This window comes from Rhizophagus irregularis, chromosome 15 (assembly GCF_026210795.1).
Source record: "Rhizophagus irregularis chromosome 15, complete sequence".
Taxonomy (NCBI): domain Eukaryota; kingdom Fungi; phylum Glomeromycota; class Glomeromycetes; order Glomerales; family Glomeraceae; genus Rhizophagus; species Rhizophagus irregularis.
In genome coordinates, this window is record NC_089443.1 from 3,653,284 (window position 1) to 3,671,241 (window position 17,958).

The window sequence follows — 17,958 nt, forward strand, 5'->3', positions numbered from 1 at the left end:
CAAATTCAAGCCGACAAACATAGTGGCAAGTTGTTGATTGATTCCAGTAAACTGATATATTAAATTAGGTTGTATTATTGTTCGATTTATCGATACACTAATTTTTTCAGACAATGCCATATTGCAAAGACGTGATCTATGAACTGAAGAATTGGGAAATTCTATATGTTGACATTTCATTATAGCAGGATTGTCCTCTTGTTTGAAATCTACCACTTCCTTTTTTTATACAATTTGTGACATTTCGGACAAGGTACAAAACTATGAAATTGGTCGTTTAATTCAAGCTTCTTTCTTGTTAAGTAAAGCGAATCTGAAAAATCATTAAAATCGTTATTACTGAACTCACACAGTGCCAATTTCATAAATTTTATTAGAGTCTCAGTAACTGTCTCTGCAATATTGAATTTTGTTTGAAAGTTCATTATCCAAAGTAACATCCATAAAAATTGATCATAATTCGATTCTGAATATGGTGGGTTTTGAAATGGTTCATAACTAGGTGGTGAATAGTCTTCAAAAATTTCAGAAATTCCAGAAATTGGATCATTATCTGATTCACTGCCTATAGACAATGTAGTATATTCGGATGATGATGAATCTTCTGAAATTTCTGAACGATTTATATACTTTTTTGCACGTTGTCGAGGTAAGAAGTTAAATTCGACATCTTGATATTCATCATCAACATCATCTTGATTACTGTTATCTGATTCTTTCAATTCTTGTCTAATAGATTTGTCAATCATTCGTCCAGCTGAAGCGGGTGTTGATGTTTCACCTATTTTAAGTTGATGAACTTAAGACGAAATTGTACCTTGCGAATCTTGGTATTCTTGATGTCTGGAATCATGAATTTCTTTTGTGTGAGAATTCACCAAGTTGCCATCACAATTAGGACAATTACAAACTACTAGTTTTCTTTTATTACTTGTTGGTCTAACAGAAGATACTATTTCTTCGTTTATTATACTAGAAATTGATCTATTTTTACGAGTAGAAGATGGCTAATTTGAAGGTGATTCTTTATCATCAAGATCGTCAAGTATATTAGAGACTAACCTTTTTCTGCTCATTTGTTTAGTGTTTAAATAAGTTTAATAAGTTTGGCAAAATCCAAATTTGTAAAAAGGCCAATTTTTATAAAATTTGAATAACATAAAATTTGTATAATTTGTATGTATAATTAATGTAATCCTGGCTTCTATGATTATTTCAATAATTTTTTAGGATTTAATATTTTTTTTCGCAAATTTGGCAATTTTATATAATAAATTTGCGAATTTTCTAATTAATATACTTTTAAAAATTGCAATATGATTTAAGCTTATTTTACAATAAAAAGCTTATTTTTAAAATAAAAAGCTTATTTTATTTTAAAATAACTTTTATTTACAAGATAATCACTTTATCATCCCTTTATCATCCCTTTATTATTTTCGGATGCCAAACAAACCTTATCAAAAAAAACTAAATTTTAGCAAAAGTTGAAAAGTAACAATTTTGTATTAATCAAAGTGGTATTGCTATAATAACAATATTGCTACAGAATCTAAATATACAAGGAATATTTTCAATTTTACTGCAAATTTTGATAAAGTATAACTTGCCGCATTAAAGTATATCAAATTTTAACGCAGTAGAACGCTAATGATTTTCTTATTATTATTAATTGATTTGACTTTTTAATTATAATTTATAGTTGATTTTCCTCATGAAATCAACGCAGTAGGATGCTAAAGATTTTTGTAATTTTAATTTATTTGTCTTTTTTAATTATGATTTATAGTTGATTTTTCAATCGAGAAATCAACGCAGTAGGATGCTAACGATTTTCTTATTAATTAATTGATATGACTTTTTAATTATGATTTATAGTTGATTTTCCTCAAGAAATCAACGCAGTAAGACACTAAAGATTTTGTAATTTTAATTTATTTGTCTTTTTTAATTATGATTTATAGTTGATTTTCAATCAAGAAATCAACGCAGTAGGACGCTAACGATTTTCTTATTATTAATTGATTTGATTTTTTAATTATGATTTATAGTTGATTTTTCAATCGAGAAGTCAACGCAGTAGGACGCTAATGATTTTCTTAATTTTAATTAATTGATTTGATTTTTTAATTATAATTTATAGTTGATTTTCCTCAAAAAATCAACGCAGTAGAATGCTAACAATTTTCTTATTATTAATTGATTTGATTTTTTAATTATGATTTATAGTTGATTTTTCAATCGAGAAATTAATGCAGTAGGACGCTAACAATTTTCTTATTAATTAATTAATTTGATTTTTTAATTATGATTTATAGTTGATTTTCCGTCGAGTCAAACGCAGTAGAATGGACTAACAATTTTCTTATTATTAATTGATTTGATTTTTAATTATGATTTATAGTTGATTTTTCAATCGAGAAATCAACGCAGTAGGACGCTAACAATTTTCTTATTATTAATTGATTTGATTTTTTAATTATGATTTATAGTTGATTTTTCAATCGAGAAATCAACACAGTAGAACGCTAACAATTTCTTATTATTAATTGATTTGTCTTTTTTAATTATGATTTATAGTTAATTTTTCTTGAGAAATCAACGCAGTAGGACGCTAACGATTTTCTTATTATTAATTGATTTGATTTTTAAATTTATAAATAGGATGATATGATGATATTGAACCTGCTTCAATTTTTTAAAACGAATATTGAGTGAATATCAAAATGTCAAATAATAGCAATAATAAAAAAAACAATAAAAAAAATAACAAACAAAAGCAACAGAGGTTTCAAGAAGAAACACTGGACGAATGATCTAATTGTCAACAGGGAAGAACGGAAGAAGAAAGTAATCTGAATGAGACGAGTGACAAGACTAATAAGTCGACTAATAAATCATCACCTACCAAGTCAAACAAACAAAAGCAGCAAAGGTTTCAAGAAGAAATACCAAGCGAAAGATCTAATCGTCAACAGGAAAGAATGGAAAAAGAAAGTGATCTGAATGAGACGAGTGACAAGACCAATAAGTTGACTAACAAATCATCACCCATCAAGTCAAACAAACAAAGCAGCAAAGGTTTCAAGAAGATACACCGAGCGAAGGATCTAAGCATCAATGGGAAAGAACAGAAGAAGAAAGTGATCCGAATAAGATGAGTAACAAAACTAATAAGTCGACTAGCAAATCGGCACCCATCAAGTCAAACAAACAAAAGCAGCAAAGGTTTTAAGAAAAAATACCAAGCAAAAGATCTAATCATCAACAGAAAAGAACGGAAGAAGAAAGTAATCTGAATAAGACGAGTGACAAGACCAATAAGTCGACTAACAAATTATCACCCATCAAGTCAAACAAACAAAAGCAGCAAAGGTTTCAAGAAGAAACACCGAGCAAAGGATCTAAACGTCAACGGGGAAGAACAGAAGAAAAAAGTGATCTGAATGAGACGAGTGACAAAACTAATAAGTTGACTAGCAAATCAGCACTCACTAAGTCAAACAAACAAAAATAGCAAAGGTTTCAAGAAAAAACACCAAGCGAAGAATCTAATCGTCAACGGGAAAGAACGGAAGAAGAAAGTGATCTGAATGAGACGAGTGACAAGACCAATAAGTCGACTAGCAAATTGGCACCCATCAAGTTGATCCTCAAATCTGTAAAGTCGATCAAGTTGACTCAAGAAGAGTTTGACAATGAGGTTATAGAAATTGAACTGCCAAATATTCCTAAAGGTAATTGAATTTTGGAAAATTGCTAATTAACATGTATGATAATTAATAATTTTTATAGATCAACAAGAAATGTTATCAGAAATGAAAAAACAATATGGGAATATTCGAATTTCACAAAAATTTGTATTAGTGGTTAAAGATGATCAAGGTAATGAAAAGATAATCGATGACGACGATACTAATTTAGAAGCAAGTACGATTTTGACTTCATTCGTATAAATTCAGAATTATTCATAAAAAAATATTACTATTAATAAAATTCTTTATTTAGAAAATCTAAAATTAAAGAAACAAATTGATGAAGTACAAGTAGAGAATGCAAGGCTTTAATACGAAAATAACTAGGGATGGGGACAGTTCCATCAGTTTGGTTCCAATTCTGCTAAGTGGTTTAACCGATTCTAAAATAGTTTGCTCAAAAAACGGTTCTGAGCGGTTCGGTTTCAGTTTGGTTCTGCTAAACGGTTCTAGTTGGTTCAAATTTGATGAACAGTTATGATAATTCTGGCCAGAATCAAATGATCTGCATGAAAATTTCCTTTTTTGAATTTCATGTAACTCAATTTCCGTTTTTATAAGGAGTTGAATTTCCTTTTTTGGATTGTATAACATCACGTGATCGGTTTAACCGAACTGATCCGCAGTTCAGTTTGAACTAGTTCACAGTTCCAGTTTTGTTTTTGGTTCTGAACCAGGTTCGAACTGCTCAACCGGCGAACTTCCCCATCCCTAAAAACAACTGATTATTTGATAAAAATCGTTTTTTGACTTGAGTAAATAAGGCCTTTGCAGACGAGAATGACAATTTACGCAAAAGCTTAAACAGGTATTCGAGAATCTGCCTGCCTAAAGCTATTTATAGGCAGATGGATCTCGAACAGCTGGCAAAATGTCAAAAAGAATTAAGACAAAAAAGTTCGAGTGGTATGAGGAAGAATTGGAGGAAGAAGGGTCTGGTTCTAACAATAATGATAAGTACGACGAAAAAGAAGCTAGGGTATATTAATTTTATTTGTCTGATTCAGTTATTTAAAATTGCAATATTGAGTAATTAAGTACTGGTTATCTTTATTTGATTGTTATATTTAGGCTGAAATGAAGTCTATTTTGAAAACCATTGATGAAACTCGAGGACTAGATTATAATGAAATGTTCAATAACGCGAAAAATCTCAAGATTCGTCGTAATCTAGTCCCTGAATTGCGTTCAGCCCTTACTCTGTATTTTTCCGCTTCAAATAAGCAACTTACAAAATGGTTGGGTTCTCTCCACAAGTCTTATCATTCTCATTAAAGATTAATGGATATGGGAAAAGCTGATGAAAATAAACATTGGGTGCACTCAAACAATCAAGTACACGACGTTAGTAATGATTTATAATTATTATGCTGAATTTTATTCTGATTATATATTGAATTTTATTCAAATTATAACGTATTTTAGAAGAAAATCTGCCGAATGAAGGTGGCAAAGAGATTATATAGTTTTGACGATGAACGGATTAGAGCTCCGAATGGGTCAGGTCAGGTCAGGTTAATTGATAAACCTGACCTGAAATTTTTCGAGGATCAGGTCAGGTCAGGTTATATCATGTTGTCTGTTTGACTTGACCTGACCTGAAACCTGAAAAATTTCAGGACTATTTTTATTAAAGTATTGAAAAAAAATGGTACAAAACTTTTTTTTTAATATAATATTATGAAAAAAAACGTTTTTGCAACGTTTTTTATTAAAATATTGAAAAAAAATATTGCAAAACGTTTTTTTTAATATAACATTATGAAAAAAATGTTTTTGCAACATTATTATTGAAATATCAAAAAAAAACATTACGAAACATTTTTTTAATATAATATTATGAAAAAACGTTTTCGCAACATTTTTTCTCAAAATATTGCGATTCAACATTTTTATATTGATTTTGTATAAAAAAAAAGTGAGTTGCGGTATTGCGATTCACTTTTTTATATTGATTTTATATAAAAAAAGTGAGTTGCGGTATTGCGATTCACATTTTTATATAAATTCTTATAAAAAAGTGAATCGCAATACTGCAACTCACTTTTATTATATAAAATCAATATAAAAAAGTGAATAGCAATACTGCAACTCACTTTTATTATATAGTAGAATCAATAGTTTCAGGTCAACAGGTCAATCAGGTCAGGTCAATATTCATACCTGACCTGAATTTTTTTAAAAATCTCATACCTGACCTGAATTTCAGGCAACAGTCTTGTGCCAGGTTACCTGAATTTGGCTAACCTGTTCGGAGCTCTAGAATGGATAACAAAATATGATAAGCATAGATTACTAAAGATGTTATCCAATCGTTTATTTCATTCTCCAGAAATAAGCGAGACAGACAAAGAAGACCCAACAAAGTCCATAATCGCTATTTATGACTATTTGTGGAGATCTGATGAGGTTAGAATAGTGTTTGGAATCATGTAACAGTTATTCAAATAACCCGAGTATATTCGAGTATTCGAATAAGCATAGTGGTTATTCGAGTATTCATTTAGCCAAATATAGTATAGTTAAAATTCTAATTGGACATGAAATCCTTAAATTTAACTGAGTTAAAATCATAATTCAGGCTAAAAATTATGTAAATCATTACTATAAAAGGAAATTTAATTTATTCGAATATTATTCGAATACACTTTATAAATTTAAATGAATACTCAAGTATATTCGAATATATTTAATTCCAAACACTAGGTTAGAACTTCTGAATCTTGATTTTTCAGACGAATCGCTGGATTTAATTTTTATATTTTATTGTTTCTTCAGCTTAAAATTTTGCTATGAAATGTATTTGATGTACACTTGTCAAATAAGATGAAATTAATACGCGGATGTTAAGGTTGCTTACCGAAACCTAGGGTTTAGGCAAGATGGCATTTCGCTGAAAAGTGAAATTCTGCCAAAACTATATTAAAGTTATATTAAAAAACTGGAGAAACTTTGGAGAAAGGCGAAACTGCCAAAACTTATTATAAATGCCAAAACTGCCAAAACTCTGCCAAAACTATAATAAATCTATAGTAAAATTTTGATGAAATTAATCGTAGGATTTTGAAGAGGTTTAGACAAGCAACCTTAGCGAATGTAGATATGATGATGAGGTACAAAAATATGATTGACCACATTCATCAAATGCTCCCGAATGGTCTTATATCGTACAATAACAAGATTTAATATTCGATACTGATATCGATCAGGGTTTCATTACTGAATATGATGAAGAAGTAAAAGAAGTTAGTAGAGAGACAACACTAGCAACTGGCAACACCACCAAAAATAATGAAGACCATAACAAGGAAGGAGAAGAAAAACTATCAAAATCAACGGTCGGTGATAATCATAATAATTCAGATTCTGATTTGAACAAATCTGAATTAATTTGGTAGAAAACTTTCTTTTTTTCGTCAAAAATCTATCTATATATATATATAATTAATATTCCAAATTATTAGTATTAGAATTTTCCATAATTCAAAATAAATTTGTCTTAATTCAGAAAAAAATTAATTACAATTCAAGATAAATTTACTGCAAATTTACCGTAATTCAGAATAAAATTTACTGCAATTCAGACGCAATTTAGAATAAAATTAACTGCAATTCATTAAATTTTTACCGCAATTCAGAATAAATTTACCGCAATTCAGAATAGAAAATTTACTGCAATTCAGATTAAAATTTACTGCAATTCAGAATAAATTTACCACAATTCAGAATAGAAAATTTACCGCTATTCAGAATAGAAAATTTACTGCAATTCAGATTAAAATTTACCGCAATTCAAAATAAATTTACCGCAATTCAGAATAGAAAATTTACCACAATTCAGATTAAAATTTACTGTAATTCAGAATAAAATTTACTGCAATTCAGATTAAAATTTACTGCAATTTAGAATAAAGTTTATCGCAATTTATTAAAATTTATCATAATTCAGAATAAATTCACTGCAATTTGGTAAATTTATGAATATATTTTTTTAAACAATTCGGATTAAAAATACTAAGCAATTCAATATTCTGATTGGCATCGATCAGCCTGCCAATCGGAACTTTGCCTAAATTAATAAATCAACCATCTTTATCACCAAATTCAGCCTAAAATTGGACATCTGATTTCTAGCCGATTTGGACTATTTCGACCAGTATATTGAAGAATTTGCTAAAGATAAGAAACTTATTCAAAATTCTAATAAAATTTAGAAAGAACAAACTAAAAAGTGAATAGCTAATCTGGATAGAATTCTTATATATTTCTCCTTAGCAAATATGAGTAAAAGGGTTCAGAACATGGATATTTCCAAAATTTCTACTAAAGAGAATCTTGCAAATATGATAGTTATATTGAGTATGAGACCTGCAGAAGTAAGATCTTTTCAGATCAATTACTATAAACCAGACTCTTCGAACATTCTATCATAGTATAAAGAGGAATATTCTTGGTACTGTACAGGCTATTTAAAAAATAGAGGAGAAAAGAAAAAGAATCTTGAGCTTCTACTATTTCTTTCCATAAAGAAAAATACAAAACGTGCAAGAGAATTGCTTATCTGGATTTAAAATGCAATTAAGGCTAAAAAGTTATTTGACCTTGTCTTTACTGAAAGTGAAATACGTATATAATGCTGGGCCATTTAATGAATTTTTAAAGTAAGAACCTTATAGAATCATATCTAAAAAATTAAGAGATTATGGAAGTAAACATGCTTTCAGAATTCATGGTGGTAAGAACCCAACTCCCCAGCATCTTAAACTACTTTCAAGAATTGCAATAAGATAAGAATCAAATCATCTTAATGCAAGTGATAATTACGCTATAAGCAATATAGAATCAGAAGACTCTAGTCCTAAAGATGAACATAACTCAGAGCTAAAATCAGAGTTCACAGAAAATGATGAAATATCTGATATTATTAATATATATAGCTACTAGTAATACGCCTATTTGATAACCACCTATTTTGAGAAAATTTATTTTTGAAGAGGGGTTGAAGATATTTTTTTCGCTTATCCTATTTTTTTGCAAATTTTAAATTAACCGTTAAGACATCGTATCAATCTACTTATTATTATTATGGATATCAGAAAAGTAATCCCAAAGGTTCAAAGGAGAGCTAAAACAAATAACTTTAAATCGATTCTAGAACAGTTCTTAGAAAAATATGGCTTATCCACTAGTCCACTTCAGAACAATTAAGTGAACATAATAAAGAGCTTGATATATCACTAAAGAATTGAAAGGCCCATAAATATATTAAAGATCTTTTAACCCTGATGCAAATTTAGTAAAGAGAAGATAGAGGCTCTTGTATCAGATAAAAAAAAAGAGAAGTTTACTATAGAGAAAAAGGCAGAATATTGTGCCAAGATGAGTAATAAGTGGGATATTCATCACCATAATATAAATTTAGGACCAAAAAATAATGATAAAAAAAAGTTATAGCAGATGCCTCGTGCTAATATATATCGATTTTGTGAAAAATTAGTGAAAGCTGGAGTGGATCCCAAGATTATTAATACTTATGCCAAAGATCCAAACATTATCTGAAGATCTAATAAAATTCCAAAAAAAGTGTTATCAGCTATGCGAGCTCTTCAATGAAAATAGTTTTTAAAGAACAAAACTAATTATATATATGGGTTAAAGGGTCAGGAGGACTGATTTATCAGTCTGATATTATTTATTAATTTTATTTTTTTGTTCAAGGCAAGATCTAGCATATAAAATATATCACAAAAATGGTAACTGATCAAAATCATTCATTTGATGTATCCAACAAGTGGAAAGTTATCAGATATACAGAAAAATTAGCCCAGTCATTAGAACTAAATAAGCAAAATACAGAGGTGTATAGTGCGCTTTCTGGTGAAAATAGAGCGCTAAAGAAACAATTGAAAGATTATCATTTCCAATATAACATTTTAGAAAAGAAGGTAAAAAGATTAGAAAAAGATGTAAAGTTCTTAGAAACTGAATAGAACCCCGCTTACTACTAAGATAGGTCATCCTGTGGCTTAAGGTAAGATTTACATATAAAACTCTTTGAAGATCCTACTATAAAAGGAAATTTTATGTTACATTGTTATAATTTTTTTCCTTTTAGTTAATTAACCAATAGAATTTAAGCAAATTCTAAGATAAGGTTTTATATGAAAGTGAAATTTCTATCGGTAACATATCTTAGTAGTAGGTGGGGTCCTGACTGAATATCTGGACGAATGTATAGATAGGGAAACTGTGGTTGACTTAATACAAGAAATAGTTCTCTCAATAATTGCTAAAAAAAGATAAGAGTTTCTCTTATTTGTCTGAGTCTTTGAAAAATCTGATTTGGTTGAGATAATTGAGGTAAGAGAAAAAAAAGGATATTTCTTATAAGCAACAAAGAAGGGTGTGATCAAAAAAAGTTAAGATCCTTTGATCAGGATGAAAGCTTTCCAATATTTTATATTAAAATTCCAGAAAAAAATCACTAAACAGTCAGTTAATCTTCTGCAATACTAAAGGTATAAGGGATATTATATTTTACATTTTTTTGTTTGAAGATACAATGTATAATACAGATTATTTATAGCGCAATCAAGCATCTTTTATTTACAATATATTTTACATTTTTTAACGATAGATAAATCAGAACTCCACCTATTACTAAGATATGTTACCGGTAGACATTTTACTTTCATATAAAACCTTACCTTAGGATTTGCTTAAATTCTATTGGTTAATTAACTAAAAAAGAAAAAAATTATAACAATGTAACAGAATTCTGGACAATTATAATAGAGGTCATATCTGTAATACTAATAAAAATTTAAAAAAAATATACATAAATTTAGTCATTTTATTATACATTTTTATCCTATAATTTTTATATAATACTAAAATATACTTTTTTATCATATGACATTAATATATATTTATGTTAAAAATTTTTTTTTATTTATGGTATATCAATATCATATATGTTAATCATCTTTAAAATAGGGTAAATTTAGATATCACCTCTATATAATGTTTAAAATTTAGCAAATCAATAAAATACACACTGTTTTATCAGGTAAAATTTATGCCATATGATAAAATTTTATGATAACTATGTTATTTACAAGATCAAAATAAATATCAATTTTACAACAAAAAAACTATGTGTAAAAATCCCAAAATTTCCAAAGATTAAAATAAAAATTATCAAATCTATTACTAGAAATCAAAAGCAAAAATTGCCATCAAAGATCAAAAATAAGTTTGCTAAAAAATTAAGAATGAAAGTTATACCACTAAAGAAGTACAAAATTATTGCCAAGATATGAAATCCAAGTACTTTTTAAGCTGAAATTTGGATTTTCCTAAAAAAAAGAAAGAAAAAAATAAAAGCTAATTACCAAAGTTTGAGGTCCTATAATTGCAAAATTCATGCCAAGGTCTATAAAAAAAAAAGTAAATTAATAATGTTTTAAAATCAAAAAATGTTAAAATGAGAGACATTTATTGCAATTTTAATGTCCTTAAATAAAAAAATAATGCCAAAACAAAAAAGAGAAAAGAACTCAAATCCACTTGTAACTTTAAGGTTTCTTGAAGTTCGAGTTTACTCTAAAAAAAAAGAATATTAGTAAGGTTTATAGACAAAAAAACGCAAAAATAGTAAAAAAAATTGAGAAATAATACCTTCATACATTCTTCATACTTATAATTTCAAAAATCTGTACCAATATCCAAAATGTTTTGTCATAAAAAAAGAAAAGGAGAAAGAATATTATATATTTTAAGTAACAAACGTAAAAATAATGAAACTTCCACTATTCCTATTTATGATTTTAGACTTTATGCTATTAATACTATTCTAAAAAGGAGAGGAAGAAAAAAAAATTTCAAAATAAATTTTTTTCTTCATGCGTCGCAAAATCAAGATTTTCACCAATGAAAACCCGTAATGTAATAAGTGATATTATCACAAGTACGATAAAAAGCAAAATACTAACTGTTAAAATATATATTTTTATAATAAATCTATATATGACCTTGAATTTTTATCTGAAATTTTATACTTTTTTTTACTATAACCTATTTTTGTAATATATTATTTTTGCATATAACATTTTTTTAAAATATACATTTTTTCATATAACCTGCTCATTAAAAATACAAAATTTTATACTTATTTTACATATGACTCCTATTATAATTATCTGGAGTCCTAATGTAACATAAAATTTCCTTTTATAATAAAATCTTCAAAGAGTTTTATATGTAAACCTTACCTTAAGCCACAGGGTGACCTATCTTAATAGTAGGCGGGATCCTGATAAATTCCTCTATCACACTTTATTTGTTTCCCGATTGTGGTATAGATGCGGTGCTCACATTTTATGGAAATGCATCAACTTAAAGGAAAATGGCTATTATCGTGCAAAGAATCCCCTTCAATTGAAAAAATTTATAAAATTAGTATGTAAAAAGAAACAACTAGTTTATAGCTTAAATCTAACTCATCTTGAAATTTCATACTACCATCCACTTTCCAATAAAAAAATTAATAATATTGTGCATTTATTTTTAAATATAATTCATTTGGATTTTGGAAAAAGTACAGGATATAGTAATAAAATGCTAAATCAAATAGCAGAATCATATCCAAATCTAAAGTATCTCAATTTGGAAAAGAATAAGTATGTAAGCAGTCATGTTGAAATAATAACTGATAAAGGCCTGTTTGCTTTAGCAAACGCATGCCGTAAATTAGAATATCTAAATATTTCTTACCACATAGAGATTACCAGAACATCAATTTCTAGTATTATTCGTTCTTGTCCAAGATTTTAGGAACTCGTCCTTAATTTTTGTAGAATTACTAATGTGATTATCAGATAAATTGCTTGTTTATGTCTTAATTTAAAATATCTTGATCTGGAGAGTGTTATAATATTAGCAAAGAAGCTGTAGATCAGCTAAATCGAAATATACACGTTGAGAATTTTGTGATGCCTCCTGATTTTATTGGAATAGTTAGAAATCATCTTACACTTGCTAGTTTAGCTCAGATGCGCAAGCAACATAGAGTTGGTGAAAGAATATTAGCACCAGAATGGGTATTCACTCTACCTATCTAACTAATTTGAATCAGTGATTGGTTCACAAGATGGTAATTAGCAAAAAGGCTTATTGTTGGTAAAGGCAAAAAAATTATGGATCAGTTTTATGACTATATCTTAGATGTCAGTCTTAAGGAAAGAAATTATTTTTATGTAATCTTCGGTGGAATTCACTCTGGGGGTTTAAAATTTCATGTGTGAAGATAATTCTTTACCTCTATATTTTATATCACGTAGAACAAACTTGGTAATAGCATAATTAGTATCTAATTTCAGGTATACATGAAACTGAAATTAGTTAATTTTGACCTCCAAAATGGTCAAATGGTCAAAATGATTTCAACTTGAACCCCTTCAAAAGTTGAAATGGTCGAAATTACGTCATAGGTCATAGTCATATGATTTTATAGTAAACAATAATATTAAAATTCAACGTTGACGAACTCCGCATCCAGTGATTCGATTTTTATGATCTTTACGCTGTTGGATTCAGCTCATCAAGAGGATTCCAATGATATGTATTTCATATTTGTAGCATTAATATTGACGGGGTTATTCACGTTTAAAATTTGGTATTAAATAGTCTTATAATTTTTATAGTAAACAATAATTTTAAAATTCAAAGTTAACGATCTCCGCATCCAGTGATTCGATTTTTATGTCTTTACGCGGTTGGATTCAGCTCATCGAGAGGATTCCAATGATATGTATTTCATATCTGTAGCATCAATATTGACGGAGTTAATCACGTTTAAAATTTTATATTAAATTATAATTATAAAAATCATATGACTATGATGTAATTTTGACTATTTCAACTTTAATTTCGACTTTTGACCTTCCCAAGTTGTAATATTTCTACTTTTGGGCTTTAATTTTGACTTTATGTATAATTCCAGGTTTGTCAGTTGATAATTAATTTTCTCTTTAAGCCCATACATTCTTACCATTAAACTGAATCTTTCAGCCATACTTTTCATATTCCGTTCCAATTCCACAATTGACTTTTGATAATGTTCATCTTTAATCTTGTCTTTGTAGTATTGTACAATATCTTCAAGATTCGCATAAGTTAACCATAAATGCTGTACTAAATTGACTAGTGTTACCCAAAGATCATTAAGTTCATTTTCTGGCCCTATATTAAGCACTGAATCCCGGTTTATCTTAATTTTTGGATTAAGTTTGCTCAATGCATCTTTACTAACATTTGTCGACTGTATGCCAAGAAATTCCAAACTAGAACAATGTTGCACAATTTCATCAATGACTATATCAGTAGCTAGACGGCAACACCTGATATCAAGATATCTTAAATTTTTACATGAATATATAATATTACAGATAGTTGTGTCAGAAGCATCAGAAGTATCGATATCAAGATGTTTAAGCTTTGGGCAAGAGTTAGCAGTATTACAAATAGATGAATCAGTAATAAATCTACACTGATCAAGTTCAAGGTATTCTAAATTATGAATATGTTGCAACAATCTATTAACTGAAATGTCTGTAATATTATGACAACATTTCAAAGAGAGATGGCGAAGATTAGGACATGAGTGAGCTATTACATCTATCGTCTGATCAGAAATTAGCTTATACCATTTTAATCCACCAATGCATAAAAGTACTAATTTAGAATATGCTTCTACTATTTTATAAACGAAATTATTAGTGATATTTCCACAGAAACTAATATCAAGATGACATATTTTGTGGTATGATTTTGCAATTTTATATATGGAGTGGCCAGTTATATCTTAGTTATCACAGATATTGAGAGATTCTAAGTTGGGATAAGATCAAGCAATTTCTATAAGTGATGCTTTCACTTTGTTCAAAATTTAAACTGGTTATATTTGGGTATGAACGTAGAACACAGAGAATTTTATTATCTGAGAGTCTAGAATAATGTATAATTTTAAGACTTCTTAGGCTTAAAGTATAAGATGTTTTCTGTTTATTACATGCTGACTCTAAAAAATTTTCCAAAAGAGTAATATTCTCACCAAAGACGGATAGTTCGTGATTGTAATCTGATGTTCTATCTCCTACAAACTCGAGATGTGTAACTTGTTTATTACTAGTATTAATCTTATTTTCTTTTATTTCAGATGTCATTTTTGTCAGTTATAATAATATATATATTCAAAATGGAAAACAATTTCTCAGGAACTACGTTATCTATACTTCTTCGCAGTAACTGAGGTGCTTTACAACTACCTCAGCCGTACTGCCAAAATTTTGCATACAGGCCACATTACGGTAGTATGCACTAACACATGAAAATAAACAGTGACGAATAAGGTTTTACCTACTCGAAAAAAACAAGTCCCTCAGATAAATATAAACAGTGAAACTTACGATGGGGTGCGATGATATGATGTATAAAAAGCAATCATTACCGTGCAAAAAATCACAAATGGCTGACCGTAATGGCTTTATGTTTTACATGATCGATCATCAGCTTGAAAAATTTTGCTAAATCACACGCATGTATTCTTATGTGACAAAAATAAGTAGATCACTAGGACTCCACTTATTTATAATAAAGGTTACTGTAGAAAATTGGCCCTTTACTAATAGTTTTTACCTTACTTTTTTCTTAAATTCTATTAAGCATTAGCTTAAAAGTAAAAAAATCATAATAATGTAACATAAAATTTCCTTTTATAGTAAGATCTGCAAAGAATTTTATATACGATTTTTACCTTAGGCCAAAGGGGGTGACCTATCTTATAAATAAACGGGTTCCCAAAAAACCCGCTTACTTATAATAAAGGTCACTGTAGAAAATTAGCCCTTTACTAATAGTTTTTACCTTATTTTTTTCTTAAATTCTATTGGTTAATTAGCTAAAAAAGAAAAAAATCATAACAATGTAACATAAAATTTCCTTTTATAGTAGATCTGCAAAGGATTTTATATATGATTTTTACCTTAGGCCTGGGATGACCTATCTTGCATTATGCAGCTTGGCCCCGTTCTGAATCACTTCAGTACAAGCTATTTGCGATTGACAGCCGTTAAGGCGCTAAAGCATATTAATTTTTGCATATCTAATACAGTCATCCTCCCATATAATCACACCCTTCAGGACTATAAAAAAATGGTGTGACTATAAAAATTATATTGGGATTAATTAATGTAAATGTGCTTATAAGGGAGTTGTGATTATACAGGGGGTGACTATATGAAAAGACGACTGTATTTTAAAAACGTTGTCGTCACGTGGTGTCATGTTTAGATTACCCGTATAAATAAATCATTTGAATTGTGTAACCCTACTCCTATTCGTCCCAATGTTACACAAGTACACAAGACCAAAAAAGGAAATTCTTTTAATTCTGGCCGGAATTATAACATTATTTTACATTATTTTAATACATATTAACCGTTGACGTAGTCAACGGGTGAATACTAGTATATTTGAAAAAGAGATCATATTAACCTTTGCTCTTTATTTTTCCCCAAACAAATGTGAGAAAATGTGAAAGGAGGTCTAGTTGCAACACAGGACCTACTGTAAAAGTAAATATTAACGTCAAAAGCATATGTTATGAAGGGCTGAGGACTTTGTAATTTCGAGATCCAAGAACTAACTACCTTTGCGTCTCTCCGGTAGATCTACATGTGAAAAGGTATGAGGATTCCGTTTACATGTGCTTTCATGAAGCTCTTCAACATATATTACGATACCTAATCTTGTCCATACTCCCCTTTTTCTCGTTTCGTTCAATTAATAAATAAATAAATAAATAAAATATTGATTCTCAACATATATTAGTATACCCCTCGTTCATAATTTTCAAAAAATGTCAGAAATGTCAGAATATTATCACGGCTATACATGTAAGTTCTAATTACACAAAGACTCAACTTATCCCCTTAATATTCTCTTTTTGATGCTTACTAACCAACCCTCTCTTTAGCCATTTGTTCTTACATAAGAAATCGTAACGAGACTTGTTCCTTTCACGAGTTCATAGACCTTTACCAGGAAATGATTATACATTCCCCACCAAACACTGATGACTGGAGTGGTTTAGAAACTGCATGGGAAATGAGATTCCTAAGAAGCGTAAAAGATATTATTCCTTAAAAATACGATGATATACATTCAAAGGTTTTATTTATTATACCTTTTTTTCTAATATAAATAAAAAGGAGCTCTTAATCGGTGATCGGTTGATTAAGGGTATTCGGTGATTGGCTGGCCCAAGTGATAGTGGTTGCGCTCCTGAGTTGGTGATCGGTTGACTTTGGAGTATCTGGTGATCGGCTGGGCGCCATCATTGCGTTTTGTATGGGCTTCACTATGATGTGATATTCACAAAGATATTTTTACTAATTAATTATTTTCTATAATAGGTGAAATCAGAAACTTCGAATAAGTCTCTAATATTATTGGCAGAATATAATAAATGAAAAAGGACAAGTAAATCAAGATTATTCAAATTTTGCTTGCTCTATTACTGGTACATTTATTGATTTCATTCATTATATTTTGATAAACAGAAATCCGTAATCAATAATCACATTTCCGGAAGTCTAAAAATATTGGACGCCACGGCTAAATATAATACAAATACGATCGTTTCGAAAGTTTTGAATCCTCGAGAAATAGATACGGATGCTTCATCACCAAATGAACGTTTAAAGGTGTGCATTTTTTGCTAGAAGTTGTGTGAATCGACAAAATGTTGGCTGTCAGATATTAACTCTTTCTTTGTATTTAGTCTGATGAACATTTCATGCCTGTCCGTGAACCAAAGCGGAAAAAGCAGTCTATTTCGAAAAAGGTTAGCATATAACAATAAAAGTCCTTTGATATAAAATGTTGCCTTGAAATCTATGCGACCTTGTTTTTAATGACTACTTTGATATCTATAGAATAAAGAATCTAAGGAACAAGCTAACTCCAAGATGGTTAGTATGGAATGCATCCCTGTAATGATAAAGATTTGTTTACAAAATTTATTTCTGTAGGACGAGGTCGATGTTTTTTTCCAAAGTCCCTCACAAACGGAATGCAATGACGATGACAACTCTCGAAAGATGAATGTGTATGATTACGAAAAATATGAAAAATCTTATGC

General features: G+C 28.9%; 7 protein-coding genes across 7 annotated transcripts; 6 read left to right on the top strand and 1 right to left on the bottom strand.

Moving 5' to 3' along the window:
• Nucleotides 1-2,984: 2,984 nt before the first annotated feature.
• Nucleotides 2,985-4,067, top strand: OCT59_007523 (uncharacterized protein; the record flags this gene model as incomplete). The annotated part of the gene is made up of 6 exons (XM_066149281.1): nucleotides 2,985-2,997; nucleotides 3,060-3,228; nucleotides 3,353-3,437; nucleotides 3,518-3,737; nucleotides 3,796-3,930; nucleotides 4,009-4,067. 6 exons carry the CDS (start codon nucleotides 2,985-2,987, stop codon nucleotides 4,065-4,067), a joined length of 681 nt encoding a protein of 226 aa, XP_065998745.1.
• A 559-nt stretch (nucleotides 4,068-4,626) lies between these two features.
• OCT59_007524 (uncharacterized protein) lies at nucleotides 4,627-5,030 on the top strand (the record flags this gene model as incomplete). Its single annotated transcript, XM_066149287.1, has 2 exons — nucleotides 4,627-4,734; nucleotides 4,827-5,030. The coding sequence occupies 2 exons, from the start codon at nucleotides 4,627-4,629 to the stop codon at nucleotides 5,028-5,030; spliced, it is 312 nt and encodes a 103-aa protein (XP_065998746.1).
• Nucleotides 5,031-6,056: 1,026 nt separating this feature from the next.
• On the top strand, nucleotides 6,057-7,153 carry OCT59_007525 (uncharacterized protein; the record flags this gene model as incomplete). The annotated part of the gene is made up of 2 exons (XM_066149294.1): nucleotides 6,057-6,164; nucleotides 6,965-7,153. The coding sequence occupies 2 exons, from the start codon at nucleotides 6,057-6,059 to the stop codon at nucleotides 7,151-7,153; spliced, it is 297 nt and encodes a 98-aa protein (XP_065998747.1).
• A 2,352-nt stretch (nucleotides 7,154-9,505) lies between these two features.
• Nucleotides 9,506-9,745, top strand: OCT59_007526 (uncharacterized protein; the record flags this gene model as incomplete). The annotated part of the gene is made up of 1 exon (XM_066149299.1): nucleotides 9,506-9,745. The coding sequence occupies one exon, from the start codon at nucleotides 9,506-9,508 to the stop codon at nucleotides 9,743-9,745; it is 240 nt and encodes a 79-aa protein (XP_065998748.1).
• A 2,629-nt stretch (nucleotides 9,746-12,374) lies between these two features.
• On the top strand, nucleotides 12,375-12,877 carry OCT59_007527 (uncharacterized protein; the record flags this gene model as incomplete). The annotated part of the gene is made up of 2 exons (XM_066149306.1): nucleotides 12,375-12,436; nucleotides 12,697-12,877. The coding sequence occupies 2 exons, from the start codon at nucleotides 12,375-12,377 to the stop codon at nucleotides 12,875-12,877; spliced, it is 243 nt and encodes an 80-aa protein (XP_065998749.1).
• Nucleotides 12,878-13,668: 791 nt separating this feature from the next.
• OCT59_007528 (uncharacterized protein) lies at nucleotides 13,669-14,980 on the bottom strand (the record flags this gene model as incomplete). Its single annotated transcript, XM_066149308.1, has 2 exons — nucleotides 13,669-14,510; nucleotides 14,692-14,980. 2 exons carry the CDS (start codon nucleotides 14,978-14,980, stop codon nucleotides 13,669-13,671), a joined length of 1,131 nt encoding a protein of 376 aa, XP_065998750.1.
• A 1,694-nt stretch (nucleotides 14,981-16,674) lies between these two features.
• On the top strand, nucleotides 16,675-16,961 carry OCT59_007529 (uncharacterized protein; the record flags this gene model as incomplete). Its single annotated transcript, XM_025329774.2, has 2 exons — nucleotides 16,675-16,711; nucleotides 16,792-16,961. The coding sequence occupies 2 exons, from the start codon at nucleotides 16,675-16,677 to the stop codon at nucleotides 16,959-16,961; spliced, it is 207 nt and encodes a 68-aa protein (XP_025180648.2).
• Nucleotides 16,962-17,958: the final 997 nt, after the last annotated feature.